Source organism: Fringilla coelebs, assembly GCF_963513975.1.
Source record: "Fringilla coelebs genome assembly, chromosome: 3".
Classification (NCBI taxonomy): Eukaryota; Metazoa; Chordata; class Aves; order Passeriformes; family Fringillidae; genus Fringilla; species Fringilla coelebs.
The window spans coordinates 25887316-25910712 of NC_140030.1; the positions used below are offsets into that span (position 1 = coordinate 25887316).

General features: G+C 38.4%; 1 protein-coding gene across 1 annotated transcript in view; it reads left to right on the forward strand.

Moving 5' to 3' along the window:
* Positions 1 to 6820: 6820 nt before the first annotated feature.
* The window catches only part of PRIM2 (DNA primase subunit 2), a gene marked incomplete at its 5' end in the record, with an annotated part of 90181 nt that continues 73604 nt past the window's right edge, over positions 6821 to 23397 (forward strand). The window contains 4 exons of the mRNA XM_084202972.1: positions 6821 to 6974; positions 7666 to 7769; positions 8089 to 8168; positions 13488 to 13608. Of these exons, the coding sequence (XP_084059098.1) occupies positions 6821 to 6974; positions 7666 to 7769; positions 8089 to 8168; positions 13488 to 13608 (459 nt within the window). The remainder of the gene's footprint in view (positions 6975 to 7665; positions 7770 to 8088; positions 8169 to 13487; positions 13609 to 23397) is intronic.

Genomic DNA, 23397 nt, shown 5'->3' on the forward strand with positions numbered 1-23397 from the left:
TTTTGAGACTGCCTGCTCTGTACTCCTAGAGCTTGGGCTTTCTCAGTGCCCTGTGTAGAGCTCGTAGGCTGCCATGGGTATACAAAGCAAAAACCAGGAGGTCCACAGGCCTGTAGATAAATCAATGCTCTTGTCTGTTCCCTGAGAATATAAACTGTTCACTTCTGCAAGGTGATGAGATTAGTTGGGGTTGGATGAGAAAGTGTAACACCACATGTATTCAACATTCAGTATATAATTACACAGTTACCATAATTTTTACCCACATTTAACTGTTTAACTTCATTGAGAGGGCAAAACTGCAGGCACTTTAGTGTGTAATACCATCCAGGTACCCATGTAAGTTATGGGTCCATAAAAATTAAATATGTATGAAGAGAAAGTAGCCTCTATTGAAAGCATTTGTAACATTATCTGCTATATACTATCTGGTACTATACTCATAAGTACCACCTAAAATATAAAACATAATACATTGTGATCCACCCTTGCTGTTTAAGATACATTAGTGATTCACCCTTGCTGTTTAACTGTTACCAGATCTGTTAAAAAATGTTAGGTCATCAATAAATCTAAAGCATTGTTTTTTTTTAAGCAATATGTTGTGAATAGCTGTGCACCTGATAAACTTGGTTTTCTACCTGGAAATTTAAACATATTAAACCTTTGTACTTAGCGTGGCGATATTGTAGGCAATTTTAATGGTTATTCAAAAGTTATTAGGATGAGTCTCAGCTTCTGAAATTTGTTATGCAAATGTGCCATGTAGTTTTCAAAATAACAATGTCTGCACCAGATTTCTGCATATCGATGCAGGTGAGCTGGAGAAAGATTGCCAAGATGCTGGTGCCAATAGTTATTCTAGCTCTGTAGTCTGAAAATAAATCAAGTTTTATCAGCCAGCCCTGAATTTTAAGGAGCATTACAGTAGCAACTGATTTCCAACAGTGCTGGTGGATGGGGTTGGGGTTTTATATTCTGAGGCTATATTCTGCTTCTGGTGAAACCAGTGCAGTTTAAGACGATACTTAAAGGGGAGAGGAGCCTTACTTAGAACTTTTCCTACTCAGTTTTACTTTCTTAGCTCAATTTTCACAGAGTTTCAGATAAAGGAAATTACAGAGCATTAAAAAAGTAACACAAAGGCAAAATACTATGAATAAGACAAAGTAATATATTTCATTTACAGTAGGAAGGTGCTCAAGAATTGGCTGGTATGTTTGTTAATCCTCCCAATCTCATATGTCTTGCATAGGCAACTTCCAATTAAGTGGCATTTTGCTTACACAGGGACTCTAAGTTATCTCTAACTCCTTATGCTGTTATCTATTCCTAAGGGGGAAGATGACCTTGTATTACATGCAAGGAAGACTTTGTTCCCCTAATTTGCAAAAATACTTACGTTTCTACTCCTGAACACCACTTACATTTGAAAGAAGACTACAAACCCCAAACCCAGAAAACAAGCGAGTAAAAAAGCCAAACAAACTTGAGGTAAACAAAGGGAAAACAATCAGCTATGTAAGAACCTAAATTTAGGCAGTCTGGATGCCCTTTTGGAGGCCTGCAGGATACCTACCTCTTTCCAAGTATTCTCAGGAAAACTATTTCCTTTAAATGAAGAGCTTACAAGGTAGGTGCAGGTTTAGTGACTAGATTAGGCAGAATAAATCCCACCCCCATGTTTATTTTGGTGGGTTTCACTTGTAATAGTGGAAATGCTCTGAGTAAGTCTAAAACAAACACTTATTACCAATTGGAATGCAGCTGGCTACTTACAGTTAGGTTGGAATTTTGCAGACTGTTTTACAAAGTGTCTGAGTATTTGAACACTCAGTGTGTGTCAGGACTGAACAGGACATTTTTTCATCATCAAGTCATAGGCTTAAAACAGGAAGTCTTCCTGGCCAAGTCTGTACTATACAGTACCCCTCATCAAACACCAAAAAGGCTGAGCAAAATCCTTCAACTGCAGTGGGTTTCTTTTAATGGAGACAGAATCATATCTTAAAAATTTCAGACAATAAGAGATTTTCCTTCTAAAAATACTTTAAACTTTGGAGATTTTTTTGTATTATCCTGAATCCCAACAAATAATTCTTTGTCTGATTGAAAAAAAGTTAAAAATCCTAGGTATATAGCTATATCTAGTTCTTATGTTGGATAGCAATACTTTGAGGTTAATGAAATCTTTCAATTACTTACAGATTACTTGGTAAGAAAGCATTCTATTCTTCTCTGTTATACAGGTAGAAATTTGCTTATTCTCAGGAGAGTATTAGAAATGCATTAAATCTTAAATGTTACATGTAACAAAAGCATTTTCTTACTGTAAATTAGTTTAGTGGTAATAAAAATCCAAGCAAAGAAAACATCACTATCGCTTCGAACAGACAGACTTTGAAAAACTTCTTTGTATGTTTCAGAAGCTCACAATTTAAATATGATAAAGACAGACATACTAGGAAGAAGACGAAGATCCTTATGCAGCAGATTAAATTAAGTCTAGAAATGAATTCTACATTTTTTTGGTCCTGATTCTGGATAGTTCAAACCTCCCCTGTCTGTTTGGAGACGACAGAGCAATGGCTGAACTCAAGCTATATCTATGCTCACCTGGATGTTTGTGTTAATTGTCTCCTTGCTGTTGCTCCACACACAAAAAAGACTGAGTTCTGCTTCTTTTTTCCATGGTAGAAATTTGAATCTTTCTCTCTTTACTTAGGCTCTAATTTCTCAAATACATGAGTGCATCTATCTTTGATACTTCAACTTGCCTCTTTAATATTGATTCAATGCTCACAAGTTACCACAGGAAGATTGACTAGAGAAAAAAAAAAACAAGTCAGCTCCCCCTTTAACCCCAAGCCCCAGCATGACAAGCAAAATTATTTCAAGTACATGGAGCATCTTGTAAGGAAATACAAGGATAACATCCTTTTGGAAAAAGTGCAGGGACAGGGCAGATTTTGCCTCTATATGTACCTTGAAAAATTATGCAAAGTGATCAAAAATACGTTATATAACTCAAGGAAGATGCAATGAATGTATTTGTTACAGCAGCCTAAATTTCTCGAGTATGAAGAAGATGCATGCAGTGAGAGGCACAGGTGAATGACAGACCTACCTGTCAGGATCAATTTAAGAAGATTGTGAAGATATAGCTAGATTTTCTCTGCCTCTGCATTAGAGTCTTGGACAGGGGATTTGGGGAATAAATCTATGATTTGTAAGCCCTGTGTAAGTGAACCAGAGAGATTTAGTGTGTCACAGAGGAATGTGACCATTGTTACTCTCCACTTAAATAAATTAACATTGAGAGCATATTCCAGCTAAAGCAGCCCTTTGAACCTTTCTCCCCTGCATGATTCATGCTTTACTCACTTCAGAGCCTGCAGGAATTTAAAGGCCAGCTCAGAACATTTACCCTGCTATTTATAGTAAGTACAGAGGTATCTGTGCATTTTAGTCAGAAGTAAAATCCCAGTATAACCTGGATGTCAAACATTTAAATAAGTAATAAAAAACAAGGAGAACTGCAAAAGAGAAAAAAAGGAATTACACCAATAGACTACAAAAAAGAGATTTCTGAAAAGGTCAGATCAGTAAAGGAATAGTTAGACAAGGGGGAAATATGTAAGTAAATATTTCAAACAAATAAAAGCTAAAAAAGCTTTTGAGAAGAACATTTTAAGACGTGAAAAGACCAAAAGTCCAAGATATTAATACAATCTATTTGAAGACAGAATTACATGAGAATTCAATCAGGCTGATACATGCAGTAAGATTGTCAATTAACAATAAGAGCTGAAAGGGAGCTGGAAGTAGGGAAGGGACCTTTTCTGCTAATCACTGTCATCCACAGAGATCCAAACATCCCAGACATGAGGGATGGATGGGGTTTCAAAGACAGTCTACATAACAGCATCACTATATTTACCCTTTTATTAGCAGATGTAGTTAAGCAAATAGAGAACAACTAGGCTCTGGCAGATTAGCATCAGGCACTCTGCTAGCTAATATAACAAAAGTGGGAGAAGCAGATGTGCAATGATACATATTTAATGCAAATAAGGAGAGTGTGTGTGTGTGTGTGTGTGTGTGTGTGTGTGTGTGTGTGTGTTGACACAGGCAGGCAGATGGAACAAGCACAGAAACACAGTTAAAATTAAAAAAGTGAATTTCTTGCATTACCTTGCTAACTGGAAGATCCCAAGGCAACACCCTGGCAGAGACACACAAGCAGGAAGGCAGGCAATGTTAGGCTCAGTCCATCTGAGTGAAAACCAGGCCTGCTGTTTGCACCAATCAAGGGTCCTGCACTTGTAGTTTACTAACATGCTGGGATGTCCTCTCAGCTTTTTTAATGATCTCTGACACTCTCTCTCCCAAAACCAGGGAGCTTAAGCATGTTCCTGAGAGTGCCTCCAATTGTCTCAAAACATCACATTATCTCTGCACAGAAATGCTTCTCAAAACAGAGTATAAACAGCAGTAGGCATAATATACAGTCCTGTCCTCACTGTTACTCTCCAGGCCTTGACATTTCCAGCTGCAAGGTCACTTGAGTGAATCTATGGTCCTCATCCTCCTCCTCATTGCCATTCTTCTGCTTTTAACCCTGTCCTCCCAACAGTGCATTAATTAAACAGGAGAACAGTTTGGGGTATGCTGAATTGGACTGTGTTTGCGTGGGATGAGGGGGACACCTTGACAGCTGAGCATATGGATGTTGTTGTAAAACATTTGTGAGGTGGGTTGTTACAACATCAATAATTCTCTTAAAAACTACTTCAAAAATCAGCCCCCAGTGGTAATGTTACTGTGTGAGTCATAAAAATACATTTAGAAAAAAGTAACCAAAATATAGCACAAAATATTACCATCTGTAGGTTTCAATAGATGCATCAGTAAGAAAGTTTGAAATTGGGGGAGAGAGGGGTTTACCCCAAGGTGAAAAATTTTCACTTGTCTATTTTCTTTTTCCAAGAAAATGATTTTTGTGTGAAAGGGTAAGGTCTTGAGTTGTAAGTTTTATTTAAGTGTAGTAATACAGTAATTAAGTTGAATAATATAGATGTTAATTTTGATTCTTAATTTCTGCAGAAGTAATATTTTTGCAAGGCTGTGCCACCAGTTAACTGAAATGAAAAAAACTAAATAAACAAGGTAGATCTTCACTTACTTGCAGACAATTTGGGGATTAATAATCAGCAAGAAAGGAGGAAAAAAACCCTGTTTATTTAGAAGTAAAATAAACAGAAGAAAACAACATATGTAGACATAGCTGCTGTCAAAAATCAGCAGCACGTGGCTCAGTAGAATTAGTGATGGACAGCAAACTGCAAACCATGGTTTGGAAAGGTGTGGTGCTGCTTATATGCCAAATCCCAAAACAGAAGTAGAAATTAAATTAAAATGAAAAGCATCTCCGGTTTCTTCTGTGCTCCTCAGCATTGTCGTACTTCTCCCCCTCTGGGCCAGGCTGGGTACAGCACTCCAAGCAAATGCGGGAACTGATGGAACTCCCTGACCTGCTCCGGACAGTGCGTTGCCAGTCTCCGTAAGATCTCTTGGGTAATAACACACTGGCCAAAGGCAAAACTTCCACCTTCTTACAAATATTAGGAGGATTTTGGCAGATGTACTCCTTACTCCTAAGCAACTCAGGCTGCAGCCAGGTGGTGAAGGGAAGAAACTGTGCGGGATGAGCAGTGGCTATTTGAAAAAACGTTGCTTCCGGTTAAAGTTTTTATATATATATATATATATATATATATATATATATATATATATATAAAAGATAAGAACTTGCTTCTGATTAAATATTAAATATTACAAAAATATAAATACATAAAATTATATCAATCGTCTGTTTTGCCCTGGAAGATTACAGAGGAGTCTTGGTGAATGAAACTCGATTTTCTGTCCTGCTGAAACGTTCGGACACTGCGGTGGCGGTGCTTTGGCCCAGACCACAGAGAATTGGCAGGAACAGGCAGTGTGCACTGCGGGCAGGGTGGATGTGGGCACCGGCTTTGGAGTGGATTATCGCTCCTCGGCTGAGCTCAGCACCACGTTTAATCTGTGGCTGCAGAGGCAGCTGCAGATGCAGGCGGGCTCCGGGGCAGCGTTTGTCAAACGCTGGAGTTGGGTAAACTTCAGTCAGAGGGCCCGGAGCGTCCGGCGGACACGGGGCCGCTCCGTGTCCTCACCCATCCATCATCCTTCCGCTGCTCTTAACAACTCGGCAGCCTAAACTACTGATTTTCCTCGCTTTGTTGGAACAAACTGTATGCCAGCTCTGATTTCCCACCCGTTTACGGTCCGAACTTCTTGCAAAATCATTATACAACTTTTAGGGAAAAATTTTGTGGCAGGGGCATAAAACAACATACCCTCAGCTGCGGCAAAATTGCCAACACAGGGGCAAAACCAGCAAATCCTGCAACTCTTTTAGAAAAGTGACAAAATTATAAAATTGTAGAAGAGTGGAGACTGTGCGAGTGCCGGAAGCGGCCGTGCCAGGGCGGACACCTGCCAAAATCTCCCTGCCCTTGCCGGGGCCGCCATGCCGGACGTGCGCCCTGCCCGTGCCGGGGCCGCCATGCCGGGTACGGGCACTGCCAGCACCGCCCCGGCCGCATCGCTGCAGCAGCCAATGGGCGCCCAGGAGGCGCGGGCCCGTGCGGAAGTGGGCGGGGCCGGTGGAGCGCGGGAAGCCGGGGCGCGGGGCCGGGTGCGGTCTGGTGGCGGTCCCGCCCGGTCGCGGCGCTCGGGTGGTGGGGACGGGGCCCGAGGCAGCCCCGGGGCGAGGGACATGGAGTTCTCCAGTCGAGGGAGGCAGAGGCGTGCGCGGCTGGTGGGAGACCGGAGGGAGCAGTACCCTCACAGCCTGCAGTTTTACCTGGAGCCTCCCACGGAAAGCATATCCCTGGTGGAGTTTGAGAGCTTTGCCGTCGATCGCCTGAGGCGTGAGTAGCGTCTCTCCCTCCCTCCTTCCTCCTCCCCGTCCCTTCCCTCCCTTGATGCTCTGAATCCTTCCTGTGATGGCTGTGTGCATTTCTGGCAGGCCTGGAAGCTCTGTTCTCCTGACGCAGACGGAGCTGGGCTGGCTGCTGGTGCTGCCAGGAGCTCCCGTTAAAGGCAAACGCGTTGCTTTGGGCGTTCCGGAGAGCTGAGACAGATTCCACGATCAGCGTTTATTGTAGCTGTCCGGACTGTGTAGTTTTGGTTTACACGGGGGGGGGGGGGGGGGGGTGGTTTGTGAGCACGTTTCACGTTCTATAGATGTTCTGACATACTTGAGGTCTCTGTATTGCATTTCAGGTCATTGTGCCTGGCAGCCACAGTGGTTCCCCCTGAAGTCCTGAGCCCCGGATCCAAGTTTCCATTAGAGTTGAAACCGATGTTTCAACTGAGACTGGTCCTTCAGAGTTAGCTGTCTCCCTTTCCTTGTTGACAGTATGGATCCCAGAATTGGGCCAGCTGTTCAGGACTCACTGGCCACACTTTATCCTCCCTATTTCTCACCCTTTTGCTCCTCATGCCATTAAAAGTAATTCCTGTGGCCTTACCCCAGTTTGTGCCTTTCCCAAGCTGTCATACATTTAGTTTGATTTCAGCATGTCGTCTCTAACATGGACATTTTCTTTTTTTGCCCAGTGCTTAAAGTAGTTGAAAATCTTGGTGTGAGCCATGTAAGAAGTTCTGATGCATACAAAAGTAAGTTGGAGGCTGAGCTCCGGAAACTGAAGTTTCCCTACAGAGTAAGTAAAGATCAAGACGTGGAACTCTCTTGCACTTTTTTTTCCTTTATACCATTCAAGAATAATGAATAAAAGTAGAGGTGACAAAATGCCCTTTCTAAAACTACAGTTCTGTCATTTTATCAGACGTGTAGTTTTTCTTTGAAGGGTTTTCTTTGAAGTTTTTCTTCCTTTAGGGTAACCCCCTTCCTCAGTATGTTGGCATTTATTGTCTCAAAGATGACTATTATTACACTGTTGAAAACAGTGGTGAATTGATTGTGAATTTTTTAATCTGGGAGAGATTATTTCTCAGGAATAATAAGAATATGTTCTGCAGGCTTTGGCTGAGGGTGATTATGAGGCAAGAAGAAAAGATCATATCTCTCATTTCATACTGCGCCTTGCCTACTGCCAGTCGTAAGTACTTTTTGGATTATGCTGTACTCTTGTTATTAATTTTAAATTTATACAGATACTGCAGTGCTTTATTATAGACATTACAGATGCTTTAGAGTTGCATGGCTGCTAAAGAGAGAGGTAGGCTCTAAGAAGATTTTTTGCTAGGAATCTGATCTCAACTGTGATGAAGAGGGATACGTGTAATCAATTAAGATCTGGATTTTGTGATAACTAAAATATTTACAAACTTTTAGCTTTTAAACACAGGCAGTTGATTTGAGTCTCTTGATAGCTTTTTTCTAAATGAACACACAGCAGTATTAACTGTTTGTCAGGCAGTGATTGATAGCATGGTTTAACTTCTGTATATGCTAACTGTTGATAACTGACCAAAGACCTGACTATTTAAATAGGCTTTATGTTATTGTATGGAGAGCACTGTTTCTGACAGGCTAAAAATACCAGCTGAGTTTGAGATTTCATCTACTGCCTCTGTTTTTTGTCCATATTCATTGCTGTGGCTGGTTGCACTGCAATTTTTTTTATTATGTGAAATTTCAAGCAAAATGCTTATCCCGTAAAACTCATTCTTTTGTTTCCCCTGTAGTTTTTGGATGAAATTAGAGGCTGTCAGGGCTTCATGTCTGCAAGTAATTTGTTTACACATTTTTGTGAAGTTTTTACTTCTTATCACTGTGGTCTTTTTAGAATTAAAACTGGCAGATATTAAGCGTCTTGAATTGTTGATTCAATTGCACTTAAGGCTGCAATACAGTTCGTTTTAATTAAGTGACTGTGATAGAATGCATATTATGATACCGTGATAGCTGACATGACTGAAGTGCTGCTATGGTTACAGATTTGTAAGCAAAGACAGGGAAGCTGAGTAGGAGGGATTGTGGTCTAAGCTGGGATATTGAGTTGGAATGGATGGGGCTTTTCTTTGAAATGGCTTTGGCTTCCTGCTGCAGAACATCTGATCAGAGTAGGAAGTAGCAAAGGTCTCAAAAGCTTGCCTACAGATGGATGAAACCTCACCATGACAGGCCCTGGGTGACTTTTAAACACCCTGAAATCTTCCAGATCATTCATGTCCTATCCTGTTGTCCTTTCAAAGGACATCTGGGCTGTGCTGAAGGCAGTTTGTCAATGTGTGTGATCAATGAGCCTGCTAGATCCATGATGCACATACCGTGAGGAGCAGGTTGTGGGTGGGAGATCAATACCAGCCTTCACTCCAGTGACTCTGATAGTGTAGCTCAAAATCCTGAAAGAAGGGAGAAGACTGAATAACAGAATTGCAACTGGTATCCCTTTGTATTCTACATGTATAATTTGTGATTGTGAATAATAAGTGTAATATTGTCCTCTTTCTAGTGCCTCTGTTTGTTCTATTTTTATAAACTCCCTTGATCATACTAGTCCTGCTGATTTTGATGATATCTTTCTTTACATGTATTGTAGGTTTACCAAAACCCCCCTAAAAGGTAAAATCCTCAAGTAGTCTGGGGTCTAAAAGGCCCCTGAAAACGTAGTGGTTTGTATTAGGCATTTTGAATAATCAATTTGACTTAATTACAAAGCCAAAACTTTACTTTTTACATTTTGTTATTATTTAGACAATTACTTTTTTTTTGTGGGAGGTGAGATGCTTTAGGGGTCTTGGTAGTTTATGAAAATTCTACTCTTGTGGAAGGTGATAATTTGACTGAAGTTCTTGCTTAGCAAATAAATTGCAGCTACTGTTCAAACCCTGTGTTTCAGGGAAGTATCTTAGAAATTAGGCTATAGGCAGGGCAGAGATGGGCAGCTTGATGAAGGTGAACTGCTGTGCAGAAATGAATACAAGCTGTTTTGGGGCACAGATTCAGCCTGGCTTTGGAATCTGGGGGGAAAGGCATCTTTAGAAGAGGGGATTTGAATAGAGCTCTGGGACACCGTTTAGACAACTTGCAGTTGCCACGTTGTGTTCCCATTTATATGTACATGCTGCATTTTGATAAAGCAGCTTTTGGTCAGCTTTTTGGCTTTCTACTTGTACTTTGAAAAGTTGGATTTAGTGCTTACTCATAACATGGAAAATAGCATTCTAAGAACTCTGAGGTGAGCCTGTAGCCCACTGTTCTCTATTCTATCTTGAAAAGCAGCTACTGTGGGGATATTTCTATTGTCTACAACTGGCAAGTTCCCAAAAGATAAAATTGGGAGGCAAATAGAATGTACTGTACTTCAAGTTTTTATCATACTAGGCTAGAAAAATAAGTTTGGCACAAATCATTAGTTAACTGAAGAAAGTTGAAGAAGAAAATAGGAGTGATTGAAAAAGTGCACTTAAATAGATATAACTGCAAACTAGGTTGAATTCAGTTCCTGAGACAGCTGTGTGTACATGTGTTTGCATTTTCCTGTGATAGTGCTTTTTCAGTTAGCCAACAGTGCCATCCAGGGGCAAAAGTTTATATCGACTTTTCTCTTCTAGTCTCTATCAGTCCTCACTTGTAAATTGGATTGTTTTGGTCTGGTTTTCCTGTGATCTGAAGTGACCAGCTCCATCATTCTGGTCAATTAAATTTGTAAGGTAGTAATCATCTCTTGACTTTGCTTCTTCTGCTTTCTGAAATCCAAGACTTTAAAACTTATTCCTGTATGACAGGATATTTACAGTCTTAAGAGAACAGTCTCATTCATTTCTTTCTTTCACACCTCTTCTAATGTCACTTGGATCTGTCAAGACCAGGAAATAGAATAATCTTGTTTAATTTGCATTCATGGCAGATGCAGATGTAAAGGTAATTTTATTTGCATGTGTATGGGAGTGTGCATTTTTGCTTTTGTCTACTGAAGCTCTCATCACTTCAGCACATCAGCTGTGAAGAACCTTGAAAGTCACAGTAGCATAATTTTCACTTTAGGATGGAAGAAATAAATTTTAGCTCTGCTCTGACAGCAAAACTCTTTTATCCAGGAAACTTTCAAACATACTTTTGTGCCTTTTTAAAGTTTTTTTTTGTTTGATTTGTGTCTGTGTCACATAACAAGGATGTAAATTCTATTTCAGACTTAGCAAGGCCTGTTTACTACTCCCTGACATTTTTTTTCTAAATGATAAATTAGACTTCTCTGCTAAAATAGCTCCCTCTTTGTTGAGTAGCATTTCCTCTTGTGTGTTATCTGTATCCATGTTCCCCTTGCTGTCTAATCTTTAAATCTTAAACTCTGAGTAATGCATTGGTGTTGGTTGCCTAGAAAAGCAGTGATCTGGTCATGCCCAGAGTTTTCATAAATCACTGTTAAGTTGTTGGAGATCTTATATTAATTGTGGAAGGGGAGCTACTAGTCTTAAATTCCAGATTTACAAGCATTTGCATGCTTTCCCTAAAGTGCTTCTATGTTCATGATTCCTAACAATTATAATGATTTTTCTTACCTCTCCTTGGGGTGAAGAGTATTTCCATTCCAACCCCAGTCCCTCAAGTGCTGTTCCCTATATGAAAGAGACTGTTTTCTTATATTATTTTTAAAGTTGGGAATCTATGAACTGGTTTAAATTGCTAAGTAATCTGCACAACAGAAAGTTAAGTGGCAAAAAATGAGGAGATACTCTTAACATCTACACTTCAGTGACCTGCTACTCTCTTAACTAACCAAGCTGCTGCTGAAGCTAATGTCAGTGACATTGCTTTTCAGTTAAGCGTGGGCTTTTGATACTAGGTATTATTTCTTAGTATGAGTTTCAGATGAGAGTACTATTTTTTTCATGTGAATAATAAGTATAAAATATGGTTTGGCTTTAGAAGTGATGTAGAATGCCCTAATGATGATGATCCTAGGAAAGTCAATTTAAAAGTATTTGCTGGGCATATACAGTAGTGTGAGGTCAGCTTGTCAGCTGTTTTGTCAGCTGTAGGAAGAATGCACGTAGGAGTGTATAAAAGATAAAATAGTATTTTCTTGTTGTGATAACTTAAGTGGATAGGTGGGATTACAGCCTTGGATCTGCTTTCCTGAAGAAAAGGAACAACAGACTGGCTGGCCTCCAAAGAAATTATATATAATCATGTTTGTGGTTTGTTTGTTTTTATGTGTGTGTGGTGTTGTTGGTTTTTTTAGTTCCCCCCATAGGAAAACAAATGTGCTGTAAATCAAGGAAAATGGAAAAATTGTCACATCCCAAGATTTAACTGCAGTCCAAGATGGCCACAGAAGAACTGCAACAGATTGGTCATTAAAGCATTATCTTCCATTTTAAGTTGCACTGATTATTATTACATTCCAAGCACTGAGACTGTCCACAGGATTATATTTTACAAAGCACCTTAACAGTCTTTCTGTCTGGCTGTTTAATGTAATAATTACTTTTCTTCAAGCCATATTTCAAGCAGAGGTTTTGTCCGCAAAACCACAAACAACTCTGTGATTCACATATTCCCTATGGGAAAAGATGCTTAAATATTGTAAAGAGGACATATATAAGACTGCAGTATTTCTGTGCTCTGGGAATTCCAAGGGCAGTGGCCCACAGGGTAGCTCTCAGAGGACAGTTTAAGAGAGTGCCCTGTGGTAGTGAGATACAGCATCATCTGCATTCTGTGCTTGCACATGTGGGGTGGCTTTTTTTACTGGCACTCTGGTACCTACTTGCTGTAGCTTTGAGTAATGTGCTGATGGCTGGGAATCTGAGCACTAAGATGTGAAGATTTCCATGAATACTTAAAGTACTTGGAATGGCTTCAGTATTGTTTTATTTTGTCTTCTAATACCTGTCCCTGTGTTCCTGTGTTTAGCAGTTGCTAAACCCCTTTTTCTCTTTTGTCAAGACTTCGATGTTCTATTTGTGTTCCACACCCAACTTCATTGCCATATATTTTCATTTTTGCCTCTTTCCAGGCTGTTTGTTGCCTAGAATAGAAAGCACTATTGTTATATTTACTGAGATGTATGCATATTTCTTCAGCTGGAGATACACCAGAAGTGAGAATTAAAAGAAGTAGCCTTCAAAATGTATTTGCCTCATTACATTAATTTTGATGTTAATTGTACAATGAAAAAATATTGTGCCATATCGTAGGAAAAAACTGTCCTCTAAGTACCAAAGGAGAACGCTAACTACAATTATTTTTATCCAAAACAAGTAAAAAGTATTGTCTCTCCACAAGTTTTTTCTGATTGAGTATGCATTACTGAAGGTTTCCTCCCTTTACTTCCAGGATTCTCAGTGTGTGTGTCACATGCCAAGGTCAGCATTACTGTTGTGTTCATTAGGTTTGTGGTCTAATTTTCAAGCAAAGAAAAAAAGTATATTCAGAATTTTTTTAATTTTTTTTTTTTTTTTTGCAGTGAGGATCTCAGGCGTTGGTTTCTTCAACAGGAAATGGATCTCTTCCGATACCGCTTCAATGAGCTAACTGAAAGTTTAATGCAGAATTTCCTGGAACATGTTAACTTATCATTTGAAGCTGTAAGTATGTTACTTTCTGTATTTATGTTGCACATGTTTGTTGTTTTTAAATTCTCATCAAGATAGTTTTAGCCATCAGGTTTTAAAAATGAAAAGTGCAGTTATGGTTTTAAAAAAACCTAACAATACAGAACTTCTAAACTTGGGGAATAGTGTGTGTGAGGATTGAGTGATGTAATTTTGTTCTACAACAAGAGAAGCTCAGTCTGCTTCAGTCTACAAACACAGCTGAAAAAATGTCTAATTACATGGGTAAGTTAACAAGGTTTACTAAAGCTGTTAAGTATTTTTGAATCAAAATTTTGGGTTGATTAGGTCATAGGTCATAGAATGGTTTGAGTTGGAAGGGACCCTTAAATATCATCTATTTCCAACTCCCTGCTGTGGGCAGGGACACTTTCCAATTAACCAGGTTGCTCAGAGTCTCATCCAACCTTGCCTTCAATACTTCCAGCAATGGGACATCCATGGCTCCTCTGGGCAGCCTATTCTAGGACATCACTGCCCTCACAGTTAAGAATTTTTTCCTCCTCTAAACTTACTTCTAATCTAAACCTGCTCTCCTTCAGTTTGAATTCATCCCCCCTTGTGCTGTGACCACATGGCCCTTGTGAAAAGTCCCTCTCATTCTTGTAGGCTTCCTTCAAGTACTGAAGGCCACAATTAGGTCACCCCAAAGCCTTCTCTTTTCCAGGCTGAACAATTCCAATTCTTCCAGCCTTTTGTAACACAAGAGGTGTTCTATCCCTCTGTCATCTTTGTGTCCCTCCCCTGGACTCATTCCAACAGATCCATGTCCTTCCTGTGCTGAGGGCCCCAGAGCTGGATGCAGCACTGCAGGTGGGGTCTCACCAGAGTCAAGCAGAGGGGCAGGATCACAGAACTGTTAGGGTTGGAAGGGACCTCTGGAGATCATCCAGGCCAATCACCCTGCCAAGGCAGAGTCACCTAGAGCAGGTTACACAGGAACCAGGTGAGTTTTGTATCTCTCCAGAGAGGGAGACTCCACAACCATTCTGGGCAGCCTGTTCAGTGGTCTGCAGCCCTCAGCATTAAGTTCTTCTTCATGTAGAGTTGAAACTTCCTGTGTTTTAGTTGACCATTGACTGCTACCCTTTGAATGTAGATGTCCAGCCAATTCCTTATCCATCTAATAGTTCTCCCACTGCATCCATTTCTCTCCAGTTTGGAGAGATGGATGTTGTGGGGGGCTGTGTCAAAGCTTTACAGAAATGCAGATAAATGTCATTTGTAGCCCCTCCTTGTCTGCTGATGTTGTCACTCCATCACAGAGGGACACTAGTTTGGTCAGGCGGGACTTGCCCTTGGTAAAGCCATGCTGACTGTCTCAAATCAATTTCCTGTTATCCATGTGCCTTAGCACAGCTTCTAGGAGGATCTGTCCCATGATCTTTCCAGGTACAGAGGTGAGGCTGACTTGTTGGTAGTTGACAGGATTTTCTCTTAAGTTTTTATAGATGGGTACAATGTTTGCCTTCTTCCGTTCACCTGGGACTTCTGACTGCCATGACTTATCAAATATCACAGGGAGTGGCTTGGCAGCTACATCATCCAAGTCTCTCAGGACTCTGGGATGCATCTTATCAGGTCCCTTATCTTCAGATAAGGTCTTATCTGCCTTATCTGGCCATCTGGGCCAAATAACACTCATGTTTAAAATACCTTGCTTTCTTGGTGAATTGTGTGATAATTCACCCTAAATGTTTCAATAATAAGGAAAGCAATGGCTGCATTTGATTCCTGCATGAATTGTATGTGCAGTCTGTTCTCATCACATTATTGACTTTGGTTGAAAAACAGTTGTGGTCAAAATATGTTTTTATTCACAAACTTTGCTCTAGACCCTTTACAATCTTCTAACTATTAAGATGTGGCTTCTTGCTATAGAAACTTCAGCAAATTACAGTGACTTGGGGACTTTTTGCGTTGTTCCTTTTGTGAGCACTGACTTCTGGAAAACTATGTGGAAAAGAAAAATAAGCGCATTCAATGAATGCTTATGATAGCTGTTGAGTCTGTAGTTAAAATTTAATAATCCAAGTATGAAAATCCTCTATGGATTGCTCAAAAATGTAGCTTTCTGTGTTACTGTCACCATGGGGACATGCGATGTTTGTGCATGCTAAAAAACCATTTTGACTCTTCTTGTTTGTGCATATTATGTGAGTTACTGGAGCTATAGATATATAACCAAGACCATGAGTTAGCTTAAATAACATAAAATCAGAGGCTGTTGTTAAATACAGTAGCTGCAAATTGTGGTTAAGGTTTATTTATATTTATTTTTGGGTTATTTATTATTTATAATTTAAAAAGAAATCATGTACAATTATATAAGTTTCATTGTAACTTAGACTTTATACATGCACATTCATGTAAAATACCCTATTTTAATGTACAATTTGATTTTTACTCATTAAGTACATGCTATGGAGAATGCAGAATATGTTGTCCAAAATTCTGTGAATGCTCTCATTCCGCAGTTGTTATTTTATCATTATAACTTAGATTCAAAAGTTTTTCCCTTTTGACTTAAACTCATTCTATTTCTTGTGATGAAAAACCTTGAACATGCAAAATCTGTTTAGACGAATAACTGTGGTTGGTGTTTTAGGGATATTACAAAAGAGTTCCTGTTGTTATATGCTGTTTAGTTTATCTGAGTTGAGTAAAGGAAAATGTCTATTGCAGTGTCTTCATTAATGATTTTAATAGTATTTTACGCTGCAGCTGTGAACTGTTTTGTTGGGAAACTCCAGCCTTGCCTGTAGCTCTCATTGTAAACTTGAGTGAATAAAAATTATCGTGCAATTGTCACTCTACTGAGAAAGCCTTTCTCTTAAAATGCTGCTTGTTAGAATAACTTAAGTATTCTTAGATATGTGGCTGATGTGCTGCTGGACTGAAATATCTGGTGTCAGTGCATATTGATAAAATAGGATTTGTGGAGCATTAAGAGTAACAGAGGCTTTCCTGTGTCTTTGAGAGACTATTAGAAATGCCATTCTCTGGTTCAACAGACCCTTCAGTGAAAGGTGTGTTTTTGGAGCTGTATTTTTGTTGCTTATTCCCCAGCCTCATATTCTCCTGTCACAGTTTCAGCATTTGGGCTTGTAAGAATAAATTAATGTTTGTAGGTTGCTGGAAATAGCTAGGAGTATGGCTTGATTCTGTGTGACTGAATGTGCCTTCAATATGTCAAAATGATTATGAAGATATTACTTTCTTACTCCTGTTGAGGCAAAAAAGCATCATTTCATTGAAAATCTACTTCCCTGCTTCTCCTTTCACCCTCTGCGTCCAATTCTCATGGGAATTTAGGTAAAACTAATCCTTTCTTGCACTATCAGGTATAAAATATTTGAATATTACTAAGGAATTCCATAGGTGTTTGAAACAGGTCTAAATGCTGTTGAGCTGTGTAGAGCCCACTACAAAAGTAAGGCCGTTCTAAAAGCAATATTATTTTTCTCAATGTTCTATTTGTAAAAGGAGACACTTCCTTTGAAAAGGAAATTAGGATGAACTATTCTCCTCCTGCTTCCCTGTTAGAAGTTACAATGTTTTCAGGCCTTATTATGCATAAAACAAGATGGAAATCAAACTTTGTGCTCTACCTGTTAGAAAAAAAAGATGGTCTTCAGAAAAAGAAAGTAAGTTCTGATGTTACAATCTGTTTTCTATATGGGTAAATGGATAGAAATTCTATTTCTCTCTTTCAATTGCTTATGATGCACTAAGAAACTTGTAGTTAAATTTCTTTAACCAGAAGAGAGGTACCTTGCATTTTCTAGATAATGGTTCTGGTTTCAGAATTGTAATCTGAGAAAGGTCACAGCTGCTAAAGCTTGACCTTGGTGTAGTCTGGCGTAGCAATGTTAACAATTCTAAGAACCACTGTAAGGAGTGATTCTCAGTATTTATTAAAAGAGTAAACTCTTTTATGGGGAGGAGGAATAAATGGATTATCATTTACAGTTTTGTCACAGTTGTCATCTTTTACAGCACCAACAAAGTGAACCTAAAATTAGGAATTCAATAACTGTCACCTCTCACCTTTTCTTATTTGTTTACATGCATGAGAAAGTGATACTTGCATATATATTTTGCAAGGGTTTTGCAGACTAATTTCTGACATTTTTGTATTGTGGGTTGAGAATTATTGCTTTATAGAATCAAGAAATCTTCAATCCCACTTATGGATAATGCTTACGAAGTTAGGATCTTTCTGTACTTAAGGTCTTTGAATACTTGATAGAAAGATCTTATTTAGCAAATAAGAATGAAATTGTTAACAACTAGAAGAAAAAAATACCAGATTTTTGAAGCTTTTTTATGTGATAGTCAGCTTTAGAGAGTTTGATGTGATAGTAGCTCTCTCATCTCATGGTTAAGGGAATTTTTACTCAAAGAGCAAGAACTTTATGTAAATAAAAATAGAAATGGAATGTAAGGAAAACTAATGTTTTAATTTTTTAAATAGGATTTCTAATGTCTAGTGGCTGACATTTGTATTGCTTATAGAGCAAAATATGTGGCACAGTTTACAGTTAGTAAATGCCTGCTTTGGGGAGTTTTACCTGATTATAAAGATGCCCTTCACTTGAAAAAGGAAGACTGTAAAATTTGTGATAATCAAGCTAAACATGATGAATTCAGTATGATGAATATGTCTGAATGTGCACAGGATTATTATAATTCAAAATTTTTACAATGTTTGTGAAAATAAGCCTCTCTACATTTGATATAAACTATGGAAATTTGAAGGTTACATAAGTTCTCCCTCGGAAAGTTTTTCCAAAGTTGGCACTGGATCAGGTTAGTCCCTCTTTAGTACTCTGTAAGAAGCCTCTGGGACCTGGATTTCTTGGGAAAAAAAAATGAAGCTTGTTTTGAGTTTGTATTTGAGATACTTTTTTGAACTACTTACATGTAGATTGCATTTTAATCAATAGGAACAGCTTTGGCCAGTCTCTTTGGCAAGTGTGGAAGATGCCTGGGCTGGTGCTGCCCAGCCTAGTGGAACATTGCTTGGGTGCTCAAAATTTTACAGTACTCTGAAATATTACTGTTTATACCTATCAATTTATGCTAGCATGAGCTAGAGATAGAGTGCATGATACTGAATAGAATGTTGAGAAAGGATGAGGGTAGAAGGAAAGCAAGAATAAATCTGTGCTTTAAGGGTGTTTTCCCCTGATGCATTGATTGGTTTTCTATCACAGTAAAAGGAGAGTAATGGAATGGTGCTGAAGGTATTTCAGAATGCTTTTTGTCTGTTTTATTCTTTAAATATTAAAAAAAGGAAAGATAAAGGTGTTTAAGAGACAGTACTCTCATCATCTAGATAAATACGAAAGCTTTTTATGTATGGCATGTGATTTTCAGCAAGGCATATTAAAGTCTATGTGCAAAGTCAGTCACATAGGGAGCATCAGAAATCATTAAGCAGGACTCAAGAGGAGTAAATGCTGACATTTAAGGTGACAGAGCCCATCAAAGAGAATATGCAAACACAGGTGTGCAGTTGAGATTTACATCAATTTAGGAGATTAAAGTATTAAAATCTTACTAAAAATGAGTAATTACATCAATGATGCCTGACAGTTTCAGGCAGTAAAAGGCACTAACAAATTTAAAGATATTTAAAGGGAAATTTGTGAATATTTTAAATTTTATAGTCATTGAAGAAAATATTTTAATCTCAAAGTAAGTTCAGGATATGAAGGAATTGTATAAAATAAAGGGTTTTACAGGTAACTGATACTTGGACTTCAACTACAGAGCTGTTCTTGACACGGTCAGAAATCTCTCCTTTGAAGCCCTCAGTCTGAGTTTTAGCCTTTTGTCTGCTTTGCCTTGCATAATTTTAAGTCTCCAAGACCTGCCACTTGTTCTTAGACATCAAATGGAAGATTTGTCCTTTTAGCATCTGTAGCTCTAGGTCTGTGATACATCTTATGCTGATTTGGAGCATCTAATGAACTTCTGGGTCCATTCCACTTGGTTCTTGTGAAAACTTGCCCCAAAACCTGTTCAGGTTCAGCAGTCACACTTTCTCTCTCAGGGCATGGTCTTAGGGTCTCTTCTGTTCAGGTGGACAAAATGTACTGTGGTTACTTTCAAAGTGCTGTGTGTGTAGTGGTTTTGGTTTTTTTTTTGTTGGCTTTTTTTTTCCGTTCAACACTTTCAACACCATTTGGAAAATGACAGTAGTTCCATTTGCCTCAGCTTTGCTTGCAAATTTCCCTACATCTGTATATTCAAGTCTCACAGTGGAGGTCATCATTCTGCTGCTTCACTTGCTTTTTAACTTTTTAAAAATAATGTTAAACCTAACATATTTCTTCTTGTTCTGTCCACTAGTTGAGAAGGGTAGGGCTTTTTTCCTGTTAAGTTTGATTGGTTTTTTCTTCTCTTCGTACTTGCCTTCTGTCATTATACTTTCTTGTTTCTTCTTTAAGCCTTTCTTTGTGTGGTGTTTTGTCATTTCTGTGGGTGTCCTGTGCCATTTTTACAGCCTTCAATTTTTAGATCAGATTTTTCTTCTCTGATCCCATTCTCTAGAGCTCTTGCAGTGCCTCATGGTATTTTAGTATGTGATCTGCTCCTGTTTTAATATACAAGTTAGGAACTGAAGTATTAAATTTTACTTTGGTTGTGGAACTTGGCTTAAGACATCCTTCTTCTCTTTTGAGTTAAATTCTTCTACACATGTCTTTTCCAATGGGTTTTGAAGTGAGGTTATAGAAGATTCACTGGAACTGTTTGGTCATTTGCATGTGAAAGTGTATTCTGGTGACTTCAAGGGTGTTTGACACAATATGGCACCTGCTTTTTTTTATGCCTCTGAGGTCTGTGCACTGTGAAATCAGCTTAACACAGTTGGGATTTTTTGATACAGGTGTGTTGCTGCTTGTCTCATGTTTTTTCCTAAGTACTATTGGATGCTTTGATTTGTTGCTACACCTTTCCAGGAATTTAACTTATATACTGGAATATAGACTGGAGTAGAGTGCAAAATTTAATTTTGAATTTATTTTTGGGTGTTATGCTGGTCATCATTTTGAATGTTCTGGTTTCTTTATTTTCAGGCTGTTAGTACCTCTTTGTCGCTTCCAGAAGAAATGAAAATTAATAGGCATTATCATGTCTTAATCTGTGGTGTAAGGATGTTGTATAATTGGATTTATATTTCCTGCAATGCTTCTGTTCATTATTATCTTTCTGCATTGTGCCAAAGAAAAAAACTTCTAAGTGTAGTGTATTTAATGTTGAATACATCTGTGTTGCTGTTTTCACTCCACAGAGCAGAAAAAAAAATCATGTTTAAATTGACCTTTCTTAATTCTGGATAGCCTCCTGAAATTTAAAAAATATTAAAAATATTATGACCTTTTAAATAACTTCTAGTTTTGATGCCTTATTTTTTGGGTAACAGCCAGTTATTGCAGAATCAGATGTCCTAAATTTTAGATGCTGTTATAAAGCACAGTATTTTAAGAAATGCTTTGGATCATAGTAATGGGGAAGGAATGGCAGATGGGAATAGTCAGCTGGGGGAGCTAAAGGTCTTCAGTGCATCTGCAGGCATTTGAGAGGAAGGAATAAGAACTGCAAAATGAAATGGAAAGAGCAAAATGCATTAGTGATGGAATTTTTTTCCACAATGGTTCTTTGATGATGCAGTTGAAGTGGTTTTTTAGCTGCTTTAAGCAGTAGGAATTAAACTTCTTTAATTTCCACTTTTATGATCAGAGAAGTCCTATGAGAGACTTTCTGATATCGCTATTATGCTTTCTTCAAAAACATTTATCTTGCTAGTAGGGCAGTTGTATAAATATTCGTAGTTCAGCTTCTTGAGAAAATGTTTTATGACTGCCTTTATTTGGTACAGAAGATCCTGAAGTCAGATGTGGATTAATGGTTTGACTGGTTTGTGTCCCTACTAAGGACAGATTCATTTGAGAGACTACTCAATATCATGCCTAACCATAAAAGGGCTGTGACTATAACTGTCCATTTTGGAACGGGTGTTTAATCCAGAGTGTTCTTCTGATAGGGTTTATGGCTTTTCATTTCAGGGGCATCAAATACTATTTCTTCCTTTCCCAAACAGGATGGGGAAAAGTAGAAACTGTCTGGAGTCTACTGTGTGGAAACTTATGCCAAGATAAGACAATAACTATGCAAGTAGGCTATGGTTTAAATTTGCTAAGGAAATGGTTCTGAATTGTATCTTTCTTTTCCACTACTTAAATCTTGTATTTGTCCCTTTACTTGCAAACCAGTGATGCTTATCTTACAGTTGACAGCAGAAGTCATAAGGGATGCATGTCTAAATGGGAAATGTGCCTTGCTGCCAAAAGGATGTATTCGGTTATTTAACTCCATGCTTAGAGTCATAACAGAAACAAAATTGTATGTGGAAAGGCTTAGGAGTAGGATGGTTTTTTAAGTGCTAGAGTTTGTTAAATAAGGCAGTGAAATATATACTATTAATGCTTTAAACAAACATAGTGAGTTATTCTCACCTAAAAGTAATTGGATTGATTGCCAAGCAGCCTGGGTATTCTAGTGACCTAACATTTTGAGGGATGGGTAGATGGAATGAGGTTTGATTAAAATATTTAAGATTAAAATAAGTATTGGTACTCTCTCACAGACTTTTAAAATAAAGCTTTAAAAAAATTATTTTTATTAGAAAAAAAAAATTTTTTTGGGTGCACTGGCAGGATGTATGGGGGCTTTACTTTTCTTTAATGAATCCTTGAGCTGTAAGCATTACTTTATTATTAGTTATGGAGAAAACTGGTGCATTTTGCTGCAGTAATTCTAGTTGCATGTATTATTTGTACATATCTTGTTGGTGATATTCTATGAAATTTAGAATTGAGTAATAGATGTGATTAAAGAATAGATAGCTACTGGGGATGCCCTTTTTCACCTTCATAAACTTAATGAACAACAGTTTGTAAATGATGCAAAATGCTAATTAAAATTTTAATTTGGCAATCATCTCAGTTTGATTAGAAGCAGATGCTGATTATCTGCAGAAATCTAAATGGACCCTTAGAAGGTCTTCCTTATTGCTTAAAATTGACTTGTGGAAGTAAAGTCAAACTACACCACAAAATGTGCAGTTACTTAGGCCCCTTTAGAGCGCTGGGGTACTGTGATTCTTCCTAAATGGCTTTGTTTAATTCATCATTTGAGTTAAACAGGAACTTTACAGTTCACTGTAAGGCTGAATCCTTCTGCCCTACGTACTATATATGCTCTTTCTGGATGAAGTGCATCTCTAACTGCTTTGAAAAAGTTATGTGCTTTGAAATAAAAGTTGCAGAAAAGGCTGTGGTAAAGATACGATGAATAAAAACGTTCTTCCTTGTAATCTAGCTGAGAGCAGCTAGCCAACATTTGGAATACAGGCTGAATCCTGAGGCAGACGTTCTGGTGTAACTCTGGGTTTCTAAAGTAAAATTGAAATGGCACCTGTGCCAAAAATGTAGTGGAAAATAGGATCTTGTACGCCAGGCTCTTCAGTTTAAGGTAGAAGAAGTGGAAAGGGGAAAACCATGCTACTTGTGTGATTATGTGCTCTAGCACTCAGTAGTTGAGCAGGTCATACTTGACTGCCATTTATCTAAAGGCTTGGAAAAGGTGAAAACATAGCAAATCCTAACCACATCCTTACAGATTTTCAGTTCTTAGCAGTTGATAATTTTGGATTCTCGGAAGAAACAGTATAGACAAGCAGAAAGGTGT